This window comes from Hyla sarda, chromosome 1 (genome assembly GCF_029499605.1).
Source record: "Hyla sarda isolate aHylSar1 chromosome 1, aHylSar1.hap1, whole genome shotgun sequence".
Taxonomy (NCBI): domain Eukaryota; kingdom Metazoa; phylum Chordata; class Amphibia; order Anura; family Hylidae; genus Hyla; species Hyla sarda.
Window position 1 is genome coordinate 379,738,881 of NC_079189.1, and position 12,820 is coordinate 379,751,700.

The 12,820-nt window shown below is 42.0% G+C and overlaps 1 protein-coding gene across 4 annotated transcripts in view; it reads left to right on the top strand.

Annotated features, from left to right (window-relative positions):
* Positions 1-12,820, top strand: part of NAA35 (N-alpha-acetyltransferase 35, NatC auxiliary subunit) — an 89,442-nt gene that overhangs the window by 24,455 nt on the left and 52,167 nt on the right. For all 4 annotated transcript variants that reach the window (XM_056524453.1, XM_056524427.1, XM_056524435.1 and 1 more), the window contains exons 13-17: positions 9,421-9,480; positions 9,863-9,969; positions 10,048-10,114; positions 10,213-10,311; positions 11,691-11,869. In XM_056524453.1, coding sequence (XP_056380428.1) covers positions 9,421-9,480; positions 9,863-9,969; positions 10,048-10,114; positions 10,213-10,311; positions 11,691-11,869 — 512 coding nt within the window. The remainder of the gene's footprint in view (positions 1-9,420; positions 9,481-9,862; positions 9,970-10,047; positions 10,115-10,212; positions 10,312-11,690; positions 11,870-12,820) is intronic.

The window sequence follows — 12,820 nt, forward strand, 5'->3', positions numbered from 1 at the left end:
TGTTTAAAAATGCATTTTTTTTTTATTTGCGGCTCAGGCCGCTCTATCCCCCGTCCTCCGGCCGCTCTATCCCCCCTTCCTCTGGGCCGCTCTATCACCTTCCTCCGGGCCGTTCTATCCCCTTCCTCTGGGCCGCTCTATCCCCTTCCTCCGGGCCGCTCTATCCCCTTCCTCCAGGCCGCTCTATCCCCCCTTCCTCCGGGCCGCTCCTCCCCCTTCCTCCGGGCCGCTCCTCCCCCTTCCCCAGCCGCGCACACTGCTGCGCTAACTGCAGACGCAGGGGCTGCCCCGCAGCTGCGCACGTCTGCTTACACCTCCTGGGATGATCCTGGCCGCAACTCCTGGCACCGAGTGTCCATTGCAGATGGGAGTGGACGTGCCCGGCCTCTGACCCCAACATGGCTGCCGCAGGTAAGAAAAGTGCACAGACCGAGGACGGGAGGGGGGTGGGATGTGTGTATTATGTATTTATGGTGTGTGTTATGTATGTATGATGTGTGTGTATATATAATGGATTTGTGTATGTATTATGTATGGTGTGCATATGTATGTATTATGCATGTATTATATATGTATGATGTTTGTATTTATGCATTATGTATGTATAATATATATATATATATATATATATATATATAATGCATAAATACAAACATCATACATATATAATACATGCATAATACATACATATGCACACCATACATAATACATACACAAATCCATTATATATACACACACATCATACATAAATACATCATACATACACACATCATACATACAGAACATACAGTACATACATACCATATATATGTTATGTATGTATGATGTATTTATGTATGATGTCTATGTATATATAATGGATTTGTGTATGTATTATGTATGGTGTGCATATGTATGTATGATGTATGCATGTATTATATATGTATGATGTTTGTATGCATATAGTATGTATTTATGCATTATGTATGTGTGTGTGTGTGTGTGTGTGTATATATATATATATATATATATATGTAGGTTATGCATGTATGATGTATGTATATATGTATTATGAATCAGAACAAAAGAAAAAATAAAGTTTCCTCCAGCTCTTCCAAGGATAACGGTGTATGTAGTATTAAACCATCAAACCTTTAATCTGTAAACATTAAAAATAGAAAAAGGTGACATCATAAAAGAAAAGTGAAACTCCAGTGCGTTTTGGGCTGCATATAGCCATGATTAAGAGCGACATTTTGCTCAAAACGTGTTGGCGTTTCATTTCTCTTTAATGATTGATTTCACCTTTTTCTATTTTTAATGCATACAGATTAAAGGTTTGATGTTTTAATACTACAAGCACCTTGAAAGAGGCAACTTTCTTTTTTCCTTTGTTCTGATACACAGGACACGGCCCACTCTCTGCAGTCCGTGCTCTTCTACCAGCAAAAATACTAAAAACTACTACAGCACCGACCCGGGAGCTGAAATAAACATTTTTTTTTTTTTTTTATGTATTAGGTATGTATTTTATATTATGTATGTATTATGTACGCAATCCCCCACACAGCACCCATAGCACCCCTCAAACACACAGCACCCCTCAAACACACAGCACCCCTCAAACACTTCACACACAGCACCTCTCACACACACACAGCACCCCCCCCCACACACACACAGCACCCCCCCCACACTCACACACAGCCCCCCCCCCCCCCCACACTCACACACAGCACCCCCTCCACACACACACACAGCACCCCCCCCCCCCACACACACTCACACACAGCACCCCCCCCCCCCCACACACTCACACACACACACACACACAGCACCCCCAGTGCAACATAATGGGAGTTGTAGTTTTGGTCACCATATATTGGATCAGGGCATGCTGGGAATTATAGTTGGTAACTGCAAATCCCAGCATTGCATTCTTTGAAGGAATGCAATGCTGGGAGGTGCAGTTACCAACTACAATTCCCAGCATGCCCTGAAACAATCTATGATGACCAAAACTACAACTCCACACATCTATATAGGAGTACAATTTAGATTATGGTGTAACATGCTGGGAGTCCTAGTTTTGGGTCAGCTGCAGACCCAAAATTACAACGGGCATGCTGATCTAAGCTTGCTGGGTGCCGCATCACTTTTTCAACCAATCTGGTGCAAAAAAAAATTCAATTTGGAATATTCCCCCCTCTGTGCCCCCATCTTATAGTAAAAGCGTTCTTCTGTTTGCCAAGTAAAGAAAAACATGAGTTTTACCATTCAACTTACATTTTTTTTTCAAATCCACATCAAATGCCTCCCTATAAACACCAGCAAACATACACAAGTGGGAGGTCTAGTCAGGGCTGGTGCATGGATTTTTGACACTCTAGGCAAAACCTAATTTTGACAACCCTTTGGCTCCGCCCATTGAACCCCTTGGCAAATATAAGATCAGGGGTAGAATTAGTCCCGTAAGCCTCATGGAATTCTAGACTTGTCCTCCTCCCTACAATTATAACTATACTGCACCTAATGTGGAGAACTATACTGCACCTAATGTGGGGGAACTGTACTGTACCTAATGTGGGGGAACTGTACTGCACCTAATGTGGGGGAACTATACTGCACCTAATGTGGGGGAACTATATTGCACCTAATGTGGGGAACTATACTGCACCTAATGTGGGGGAACTATATTGCACCTAATGTGGGGGAACTGTACTGCACCTAATGTGGGGGAACTATACTGCACCTAATGTGGGGGAACTATACTGCACCAAATGTGGGGGAACTATACTGCACCAAATGTGGGGGAACTATACTGCACCTAATGTGGGGAACTATACTGCACCTAATGTGGGGGAACTGTACTGCACCTAATGTGGGGGACTATACTGCACCTAATGTGGGGGAACTGTACTGCACCTAATGTGGGGAACTATACTGCACCTAATGTGGGGGAACTATACTGCACCTAATGTGGGGGAACTATACTGCACCTAATGTGGGGGAACTATACTTCACCTAATGTGGGGGAACTGTACTGCACCTAATGTGGGGGAACTGTACTGCACCTAATGTGGGGAACTATACTGCACCTAATGTGGGGGAACTATATTGCACCTAATGTGGGGGAACTGTACTGCACCTAATGTGGGGGACTATACTGCACCTAATGTGGGGGAACTATACTACACCTAATGTGGGGGAACTGTACTGCACCTAATGTGGGGGAACTATATTGTACCTGTGGGGGAACTGTACTGCACCTAATGTGGAGGAACTGTACTACTAACCTAATGTGGGGGAACTATACTGCCAACCTAATGTGGGGGAACTATACTGCCAACCTAATGTGGGGGAACTGTACTACACCTAATGTGGGGGAACTGTACTGCACCTAATGTGGGGGAACTGTACTGCACCTAATGTGGGGGAACTATACTGCACCTAATGTGGGGGAACTATACTGCCAACCTAATGTGGGGGAACTGTACTACTAACCTAATGTGGGGGAACTATACTGCCAACCTAATGTGGGGGAACTATACTGCCAACCTAATGTGGGGGAAATATATTTCCATCCTAATGTGGGAGATTTATACTGCCAACCTAATGTGGGGGAACTATACAAAAATATAAAATTGTACTATTTTGATCCCTATAGCACTTTTATTTTTCTGTATATGGGGATGTGAGGGTCATTTTTAGCGCTGTGATTTGTAGTTGTTATCGGTACCATTTTTTTTTTTTTTTTTTGCTTTTTAGATATTTTTTATGGTATTTGAAGTGACCAAAAATGTGCTAATCTGATTAGTGCACTATTACGACTTTTGGGACCCCACTTCTGATTTTGCCCATGGCCATGTTAAGCCTAAAACCGGCCCTGGATCCAATCCTCCTACACTATGCAAGCAAGAGTGTGTGTGTGTATAGATATATATATATATATATATATATATACATACATAAACACACACACACACATGCATGCGCGGAGTGAGTTTGTGCTTTAGGGTGCACACCCTAATGCAATAGGCTGCGCACGCCTATGGTCTCTAAACTGTGGCCCCCTAGACATTGCAAAAACTACAACTTCCAGCATGCCCACGCAGCAGTTTGCTGTCTGGGCATGCTGGGATTTGTAGTTTTGCTACATCTGGAGGGCCACAGTTTGGAGATCACTGTGAGGTGGTCTCTACAGCGTGGCCCTATAAATCTTGCAAAACTATAACTCCCAGCATGCACGAACAGAAAACTGCTGTCTCGGCATGCTGGGAGTTGTAACTTTGTGCCTCCAGCCGTTGTATGACTACAACTCCCAGCATGCCCTCCGGCGATCAGTACATTCTGGAAGTTGTAGTTTTGCAACAGCTGGAGGCACACTGGTTGGAAAATACGGAGTTAGGTAACAGAACCTAATTCAAGGTTTTCCAACCAGTGTGCCTCCAGATGTTGCAAAACTACAACTTCCAGAATGTACTGATCGCCGGAGGGCATGCTGGGAGTCGTAGTCATACAATGTTTCTTGCTTCAAGTTTGAGCTGTGGCAAATTTTCTGCTGCAGCGCAAACTCCTAGCGGGAAACTCACCGTAAACCCCCACCAGTGCGAATGTACCCTAAAAACAGTACACTAACACATAAGAAAGGGTTAAACACTATATATACACCCCCTTACACTATCCCCCCCCCCCCCCCAATAGAAAAAAAAAATAAAGTATCGTACGGCAGTGTTTCCAAAACGGAGCCTTCAGCTGTTGCAAAAATACAACTCCGGCCATTGACTGTCCAGGCATGCTGGGAGTTTCGCAACAGTTGGAGGCACCATGTTAGGGTATTCTACGCCAGTGATTCCCAATGTCCACCCCTATGCAATCCCTAATTTAGTCCTCAAATGAGCATGGCGCTCACTTTATTTTGTGACGGAAGAATGAACGGAAGAAATAGTGCATGCACTATTTCTCCCATTACTATCTTCCGTCACAAAATAACGTCCGTTATTAATAACGGACTATAACGGATTAAAACGGATTATGTAAAAATCCCATAGACTATAATGGGATTTTCTAACGGATGTATGGGATTTTCTAACGGACATTTAATGGCCTATTTTCAGGGTTTTCATAACGGAACATCAAACGGATCTTTAAAACGGATGAATTTTATAGTGTGAAAGCAGTCTAAGCATTAATAACTCTGGGATGCTTTTACCTTTCATTCTGATTCTGTGATAGTTTTTTTCGTGACATGTTCTACTTTATGTTAGTGGTAAATTTTTGCCGATACTTGAATCATTTCTTGGTGAAAAATTCCAAAATTTTATGAAAAAATAGAAAATTTTGCATTTTTCTAACTTTGAAGCTCTCTGCTTGTAAGGAAAATAGACATTCCAAATAAATTATATTTTGATTCACAAATGCAATATGTCTACTTTATATTTTCATCATAAAGTTGACATGTTTTTACTTTTGGACGACATCAGAGGGCTTCAAAGTTCAGCAGCAATTTTCCAATTTTTCACAAAATTTTCTAAATCGTAATTTTTCAGGGATCAGTTCAGTTTTGAAGTGGATTTGAAGGGCTTTCTTATTAAAAATACCCCATAAATGACCCCATTATAAAAACTGAACCCCTCAAAGTATTCAAAATGACATTCAGAAAGTTTAACCCTTTAGGTGTTTCACAGGATTAGCAGCAAAGTGAAGGAGAAAATTCAAATCTTCATTTTTTATGTACCCCATGCTAGGACGTAAAATGCTCTGCGGGCGAACTACAATGCTCAGAAGAGAAGGAGTCACATTTAGCTTTTGGAAAGCAAATTTTCCTGAAATGGTTTTTGGGGGGCATGTCGCATTTAGGAAGCCCCTGTGGTGCCAGAACAGCAAAAAAAAAAAAAAAACACATGGCATACTATTTTGGAAACTACACCCCTCAAGGAACGTAACAAGGGGTACAGTGAGCCTTAACAACCCACAGGTGTTTGACGGCTTTTTGTGAAAGTTGGATGTGTAAATGAAAAAACATTTTTTTTTTAACTAAAATGCTGTTTTCCCCCCCAAATATTACATTTTTACAAGGGGTAATGGGAGAAAATGACCCCCAAAATTTGTAACCCCATTTCTTCTGAGTACAATGCTCAGAAGAGGAGGAGTGCCATTGAGCTTTTTGAAAGAGAATTTGTTTGGAATGGAAGTCGGGGGCCATGTGCGTTTACAAAGCCCCCCCCATGGTGCCAGAACAGTGGACCCCCCAACATGTGACCCTAGTTTGGAAACTACACCCCTCACAGAATTTAATAAGGGGTGCAGAGAGTATTTACACCCCACTGGCATTTGACAGATCTTTGGAACAGTGGGCTGGTCATTTTCGCGGATCACTGTTCCAAAAATCTGTCAGTGACCTGTGGGGCATAAATGCTCATTGTACCCCTTATTACATTCTGTGAGGGGTGTAGTTTCCAAAATGGGGTCATGTGGGGGGGGGGTGTCCATTGTTCTAGCCCTATGGGGGCTTTGTAAACACACGTGGCCTGCAATTCCAGACAAATTTTCTCTTCAAAATCCTAGTGGCGCTCACTCTCTTCTGAGCATTGTAGTTCGCCCGCAGAGCACTTTACATTCACATATGGGGTATTTTCTTACTCAGGAAAAAAAGCCCCCCAAAATTTGCAACCCCATTTCTTCTATTTTCCCTTGTGAAAATTAAAAATTTAGTGTAACACCAGCATTTTAGTGAAAATTTTTTTTTTTTTCATTTTCCCATCCAACTTTGATGAAAATTCGTCAAACACCTGTGGGGTGTTAAGGCTCACTATACCCCTTGTTACGTTCCGTGAGGGGTGCAGTTTCCAAAATGGGGCCACATTTGGGTATTTATTGTTTTGCGTTTATGTCAGAACCGCTGTAAAATCAACCACCCCTGTGCAAATCACCAATTTAGGCCTCAAATGTACATAGTGCGCTCTCACTCCTGAGCCTTGTTGTGCGTCCGCAGAGCATTTTACGCCCACATATGGGTGTATTTCCGTACTCAGGAGAAATTGCGTTACAAATTTTGGGGGTCTTTTTTTTCCCCTTTTACCGCTTGTGAAAATAAAAAGTATGGGGCAACACCAGCATGTTAGTGTAAATTTTTTTATTTTTTTACACTAACAGGTTGGTGTAGCCCCCAACTTTTCCTTTTCATAAGGGGTAAAAGGAAACAAGCCCCCCAAAATCTGAAGTGCAATTTCTCCTGAGTACGGAAATACCCCATATGTGACCCTAAACTGTTTCCTTGAAATACGACAGGGCTCCGAAGTGAGAGAGTGCCATGCGCATTTGAGGACTACATAGGGATTGCATAGGGGTGGACATAGGGGTATTCTACGCCAGTGATTCCCAAACAGGGTGCCCCCAGCTGTTGCTAAACTCCCAGCATGCCTGGACAGTCAGTGGCTGTCTGGAAATGCTGGGAGTTGTTGTTTTGCAACAGCTGGAGGCTCCGTTTTGGAAACACTGCCGTACGATATGTTTTTCATTTTTATTGGGGGGGGGGACAGTGTAAGGGGGTGTATATGTAGTGTTTTACCCTTTTATTATGTGGTATTGTAGTGTTTTTAGGGTACATTCACACTGGTGGGCGTTTACTGTGAGTTTCCCGCTAGGAGTTGGCGCTGCGGCGAAAAATTTGCCGCAGCACAAACTTGAAGCAGAAAACACTGTAAACCCGCCAGTGTGAATGTACCCTGGGCAAACCTCCAGCTGTTTCAGAGCTACAACTCCCAGCATTACTGACATATCGTGCATGCTAGGTGTTGTACTTTTGCAGCAGCTGGAGGAACACTGGTTGGAAAACCTTCAGTTATCTAACTCAATATTTTCCAACCAGTGTGCCTCCAGCTGTTGCAAAACTTCAACTCCCAGCATGTACTGATCGCCGAAGGGCATGCTGGAAGATGTAGTTATGCAACAGCTGGAGGTACTCAACTATAACTCCCAGCATGCCGAGAAAGCTGTTTGCTGTTTGGGCATGCTGGGATTTGCAGTTTTGCAACATCTGGAGGGCTACAGTCTGAGACCACTATACAGTGGTCTCTATAGTGTAGCTCTCCAGATGTTGCAAAACTACAACTCCCAGCATGCCCAGACAGCTATTTGCTGTGTGAGCATGCTAGGAGTTGTAGTTTTGCAAGATCTAGAGGGCCACAGTTGGATCCCTGCACAGTGATCTTCAAACTGTAGCCCTCCAGCTGTTGCAAAACTGCAACTCCCAGCATGCCCACACAGCAAATAGCTGTCTGGGCATGCTGGGAGTTTAGTTTTGCAACATCTGGAGGGCAACAGTATAGAGACCACTGTAGCCCTCCGGATGTTGCTAGGCAACTCACCAGCTTCCGTAGGATCCAGGGAGTCACATCGCCGTCTTCTTCTTCCGCCGATCCGCGTCCGCAGCCGTCGATGATGGGTAAATGGACTTCGGCGCCCGGTCCCTGTCGGTTTCCCTGTCCTGCCCCGCCTATTGTGGGTGGGCAGGATGGGAAAACGAAAGTTAGTCCCCCGCCCCCGATTTGCTATTGGTCGTCACTTCTGATGACCAATAGCAGGGATAGGAGGGGTGGCACCCCTGCCACCTCACTCCTATCCCTTCAGGGGGATCGTGGGTGTCATGGACAACCGCGATCCCCCTTATATTCCAGGTCACCATAGACCCGTATGACCCGGAATCGACGCAAATCGCCAGTGTGAATTCACTTGCGATTTGCGCCAATCACTGACATGGGGGGGGGGGTCTGATGACCTCCCTGGGCATTTGCGCGGGATGCCTCCTGATAGGTACGCCCTGGGTCCTTAGGGTCCCTGGTACTTATGTGGTTAAGGGGTTAATGAAAAAGGGGCCTTTTTTTTTTTTTTCTCTTACACTTTATTTATTGAAAAACCTCCTGCTGCCATGGCAACCAACAGGTGGGAAGGGGTTAAAGTAATTCTGTGATGTGGTTGCATACTAGCAGGAGTGATTTGGTGTCAGAGGAGAGTCTGGAGAAATTCAATGCCCACAAAAGCCTTTTCCAGATGCCTTCAATGAAAAGCATTCACAGCTGAGCCTGTATTGTCAGTGTACAAATCTCCTTTCTTTATACTGTATGCATGTTAGTTAATGTAAGACTGGGTTGACACCTTTATTGGACAAAATAGGGAAGCGTGCTCTGCTGTCTAAAATGCCGGACACAATGCCAGAAACCCAACTGACAACATTAAACAGCACAACTTAAACCCAACCTAAGTTCCCTTCCCTTGCTTTCCTCTATTTCCAAGATTGGTTAATAGAAAGGGAATTAATATACATGAAGTTTTTCTATTGAGAAACACCTGTTCATCAAAATTGTTTGTTTTATTTGCTTTTAAGCAAAGTTGTGTACGCATATTAACAGACATTATATTATGTGGCTTTATTTTTTCTAGGATTTCTTCTGTGAATTTAGCGAGCAATCTCCCTGTGTACTTTCAAGATCTCTCTTGCAGGTAAACATTTTCCAGACTGTATCACGAAGTATTATCATCATGTGTATATTTCCTCACAAATACAGCTATGGATAAAGTTCATCTGAAACAACCCACCCCTTTTAATTGGAGCTGTTACTGGCTACCTAGTCATTTCCCTGCAGCAAAATGTAGTATTAGACAACAGCCATTTAGATTTACATTTGATTTTATGGGTAACACACTTCTCCGTTTTGGCTCATGTGGGTGGGGGTGGGGTGGGTTGTCACTGGCTAAGAATTCCCACTATGACCACTTTAAACCCTGCATAAGGAAAACATAAGGAAAGAAGGAACCCTGCATAATGAAAACAATTGTTCTTTTTAATTATTGATACTAACATTCTCACTACCTTTCTCTATAGACCACTTTTTTAGTGGATAATAAAAAAGTTTTTGGAACTCATCTAATGCAAGACATGATAAAAGATGCATTGCGGTCCTTTGTGAGCCCTCCTGTCCTGTCTCCAAAGTACGTATAATAACTCTTTTTTCCTCATAGCAGCTACATGTTGATTTCTGTGTTGCTTATAGATTGCTTTAATTCTAGATGCTGCTTATATAATAATCATCAAGCAAAAGACTATATCGATTCATTTGTCACCCACTGTGTACGGGTAAGTATGAGCTTATAAAACTTCCATTTTATAAATTCATCTGTCAACTTCTAATAAAAGTATAAGATAGACCATTGATTCCAGTTGTCTTTTTCTAGCCGTTTTGTAGCCTAATTCAGATTCATGGTCACAACAGAGCTCGCCAGAGGGACAAACTTGGTCATATCCTGGAAGATTTTGCAACTTTACAAGATGAGGTATATATTTCTTCTTTAGTTACCACTGGCAGTAGCATTAATCTCTTTTAGATTTGTCTATTTATCAAATACTGTACCTGTTTGCACACCTGTATAGTGGCCAACATTCACCTTATGCAGTAGGATATTTCACAAAGAAAAAAAATCAGCGAGTACCTAATGTGCATTACTATTTTTCATTACTTGATTTAACTCAAAAGGGGCAATGATGTCACAGAAACCACTAGATAAAACAAGCAAATTGTCTTAAATAAGAAATTAACTGGTAATAGTAGTGTTACTTTTTTGCTTTTGGTTTACATGGCTAGTTTTGATTCATGCTTGATTTTTTTTTCTCCCCCAAAACATGGGGAGAAACCTTTTTATTTTTATTTTTTTATAAATCAACTTGTGCCAGAAAGTTAAACAGATTTGTAAATTACTTCTATAAAAAAATATTATTCCTTCTAGTACTTATTAGCTGCTGAATACTACAGAGGAAATTATTTTCTTTTTGGAACACAGTGCTCTCTGCTGACATCACGAGCACAGTGCTCTCTGCTGACATCACGAGCACAGTGCTCTTTGCTGACACAGTGCTCTTTGCGTTCATTTTAAGAACTGTCCAGAGTAGAATAAAATCCCCATAGCAAACATATGCTGCTCTGGACAGTTCCAAAAATTGAGTTTTCCACTGGAGTACCCATTTGCTTATTGCAGGACAAGGGAACTTGTTCTCTCCTCCATGCAGCCCAAATCACAGACAGCATAAAAAAGATGCAATTTCCATTATTACATTTATGTGTGATGCATTCTGGAACACTGAAGTGGTTCTGGGGAATCATAGTTGTGACACCAGCAGGGAAAAGGGCTCCAAATTATCAGGAAGATCCCTGGCAGTTTCTACTGGCCTTGATTGATCCCTCCATATTTGTTTATAGGTAGAGATCTATTAAAAAGGCCAGGGGAGTGGGGAGAATCCACTAGTGACCACCACGATGACTTCTTGACCAGTGTATTAACTATGATTCCTCTGAAACACTACAGCATTGCAGAGTAAATGTTACATTATGCTAAAAAGGGAAACTGTCCATGATTCATGATGTTGGAGCCCTCATTGCCAGCATCACAGAACCCAGTTTCCTGTAAATATCATATAATGTAAAAATTCAACTTGAATGGCTCAATTGTTTGGAACATGCTTTCATCTATTGAGTCCTTGTGCACATATCATCCTTCATTTTGAATATGTACAGGTCATGCAGGGAGTGATAATGCATTTATGTGGATGAGTTCTTGAAGGAACTGAAAAGTGTCAGGTTGAGCATACCTTTAATATTGTTACTGTATAATAGTTGTCGCTCCATTGTAATGAAACTTTCTTTTACAAATTGGGCTAGGCTGAGAAGGTGGATGCTGCTCTCCATAGCATGCTGCTCAAACAGGAACCACAGAGGCAACATTTAGCATGTTTGGGAACCTGGGTGCTATATCATAATTTGCGTATTATGATCCAGTATTTACTGAGCGGTTTTGAACTGGAACTTTATAGCATGCATGAATACTACTACATCTATTGGTGAGTCATTTTTCTTGTTACAAAATATATTTCTATAAATATGTCATAAAGCCACTAGGCATCAGAATGATTTTCCACAGTAGTTTCTTATAATAATGTCATTATCTACAACTGAAAGCTTTTCTCCATATAAAAGGTGTTTGCACTAAGAAAGTACATCCCTTTTAAAGTGCTTTTCCACAAACTACGTTTATTATCTATCTGTTGAGCAAGTGACAGGTGTGTAAATGCTAGGCACCCCACCATGAGGGCACGGATCACATATTCACTGTTTGAATGGAGCAGCTTTTTGGCATGTGCACTGGTGCTCTATTCAATTCCATGTACTTAGGCTGTTCTCCGCTATCTTGTCAGTCCTATAGAGCTGAGTGGTGAAGCAGCGCATATTCCTGACTACTGCACTATTCAAACACGAGTCCCTCATTCTCATGATTGATGGGGCTCCTCAGCGATCAGACCCTTATGACCAAGATGTGGATAGGTGATAAGTATTGTTAATGGAAAACCCCTTTTAAACCAGGCATAGATATACATCACAATAATCAAGAAGCCACTTTGAACTCTTATCAGTATGAGCTTCTAAGACTTCAGCAGAAAAGCATTCCAGAAAGTTAGGCATCAGTAACAAGTTTCTGTCTAGTCTACACACGTAAGTATCCTTTGCATATATGATGTTTATGATTTAAAGCTGCAGATTTGATCCTGTGTTCAGTCGATTAGTTTACTTAGAATTCTGCTTTTTCAAATCCTGCACATCAAATATGCGCAGGATACTGTATGTGTGAATAGACCCTTAAACTATATAAACATCCACATATGGGCACCTAGGCATAGTGTGTGTTTAAATCAAAGATGTTTTGTGTTTTTATGTAATAAGTGAATGAAATGTTGTGCAAATGCCTAATATACTTTTGTGCTTCAATTTGTTAGAGTTAAAGAGTACCTATTAGG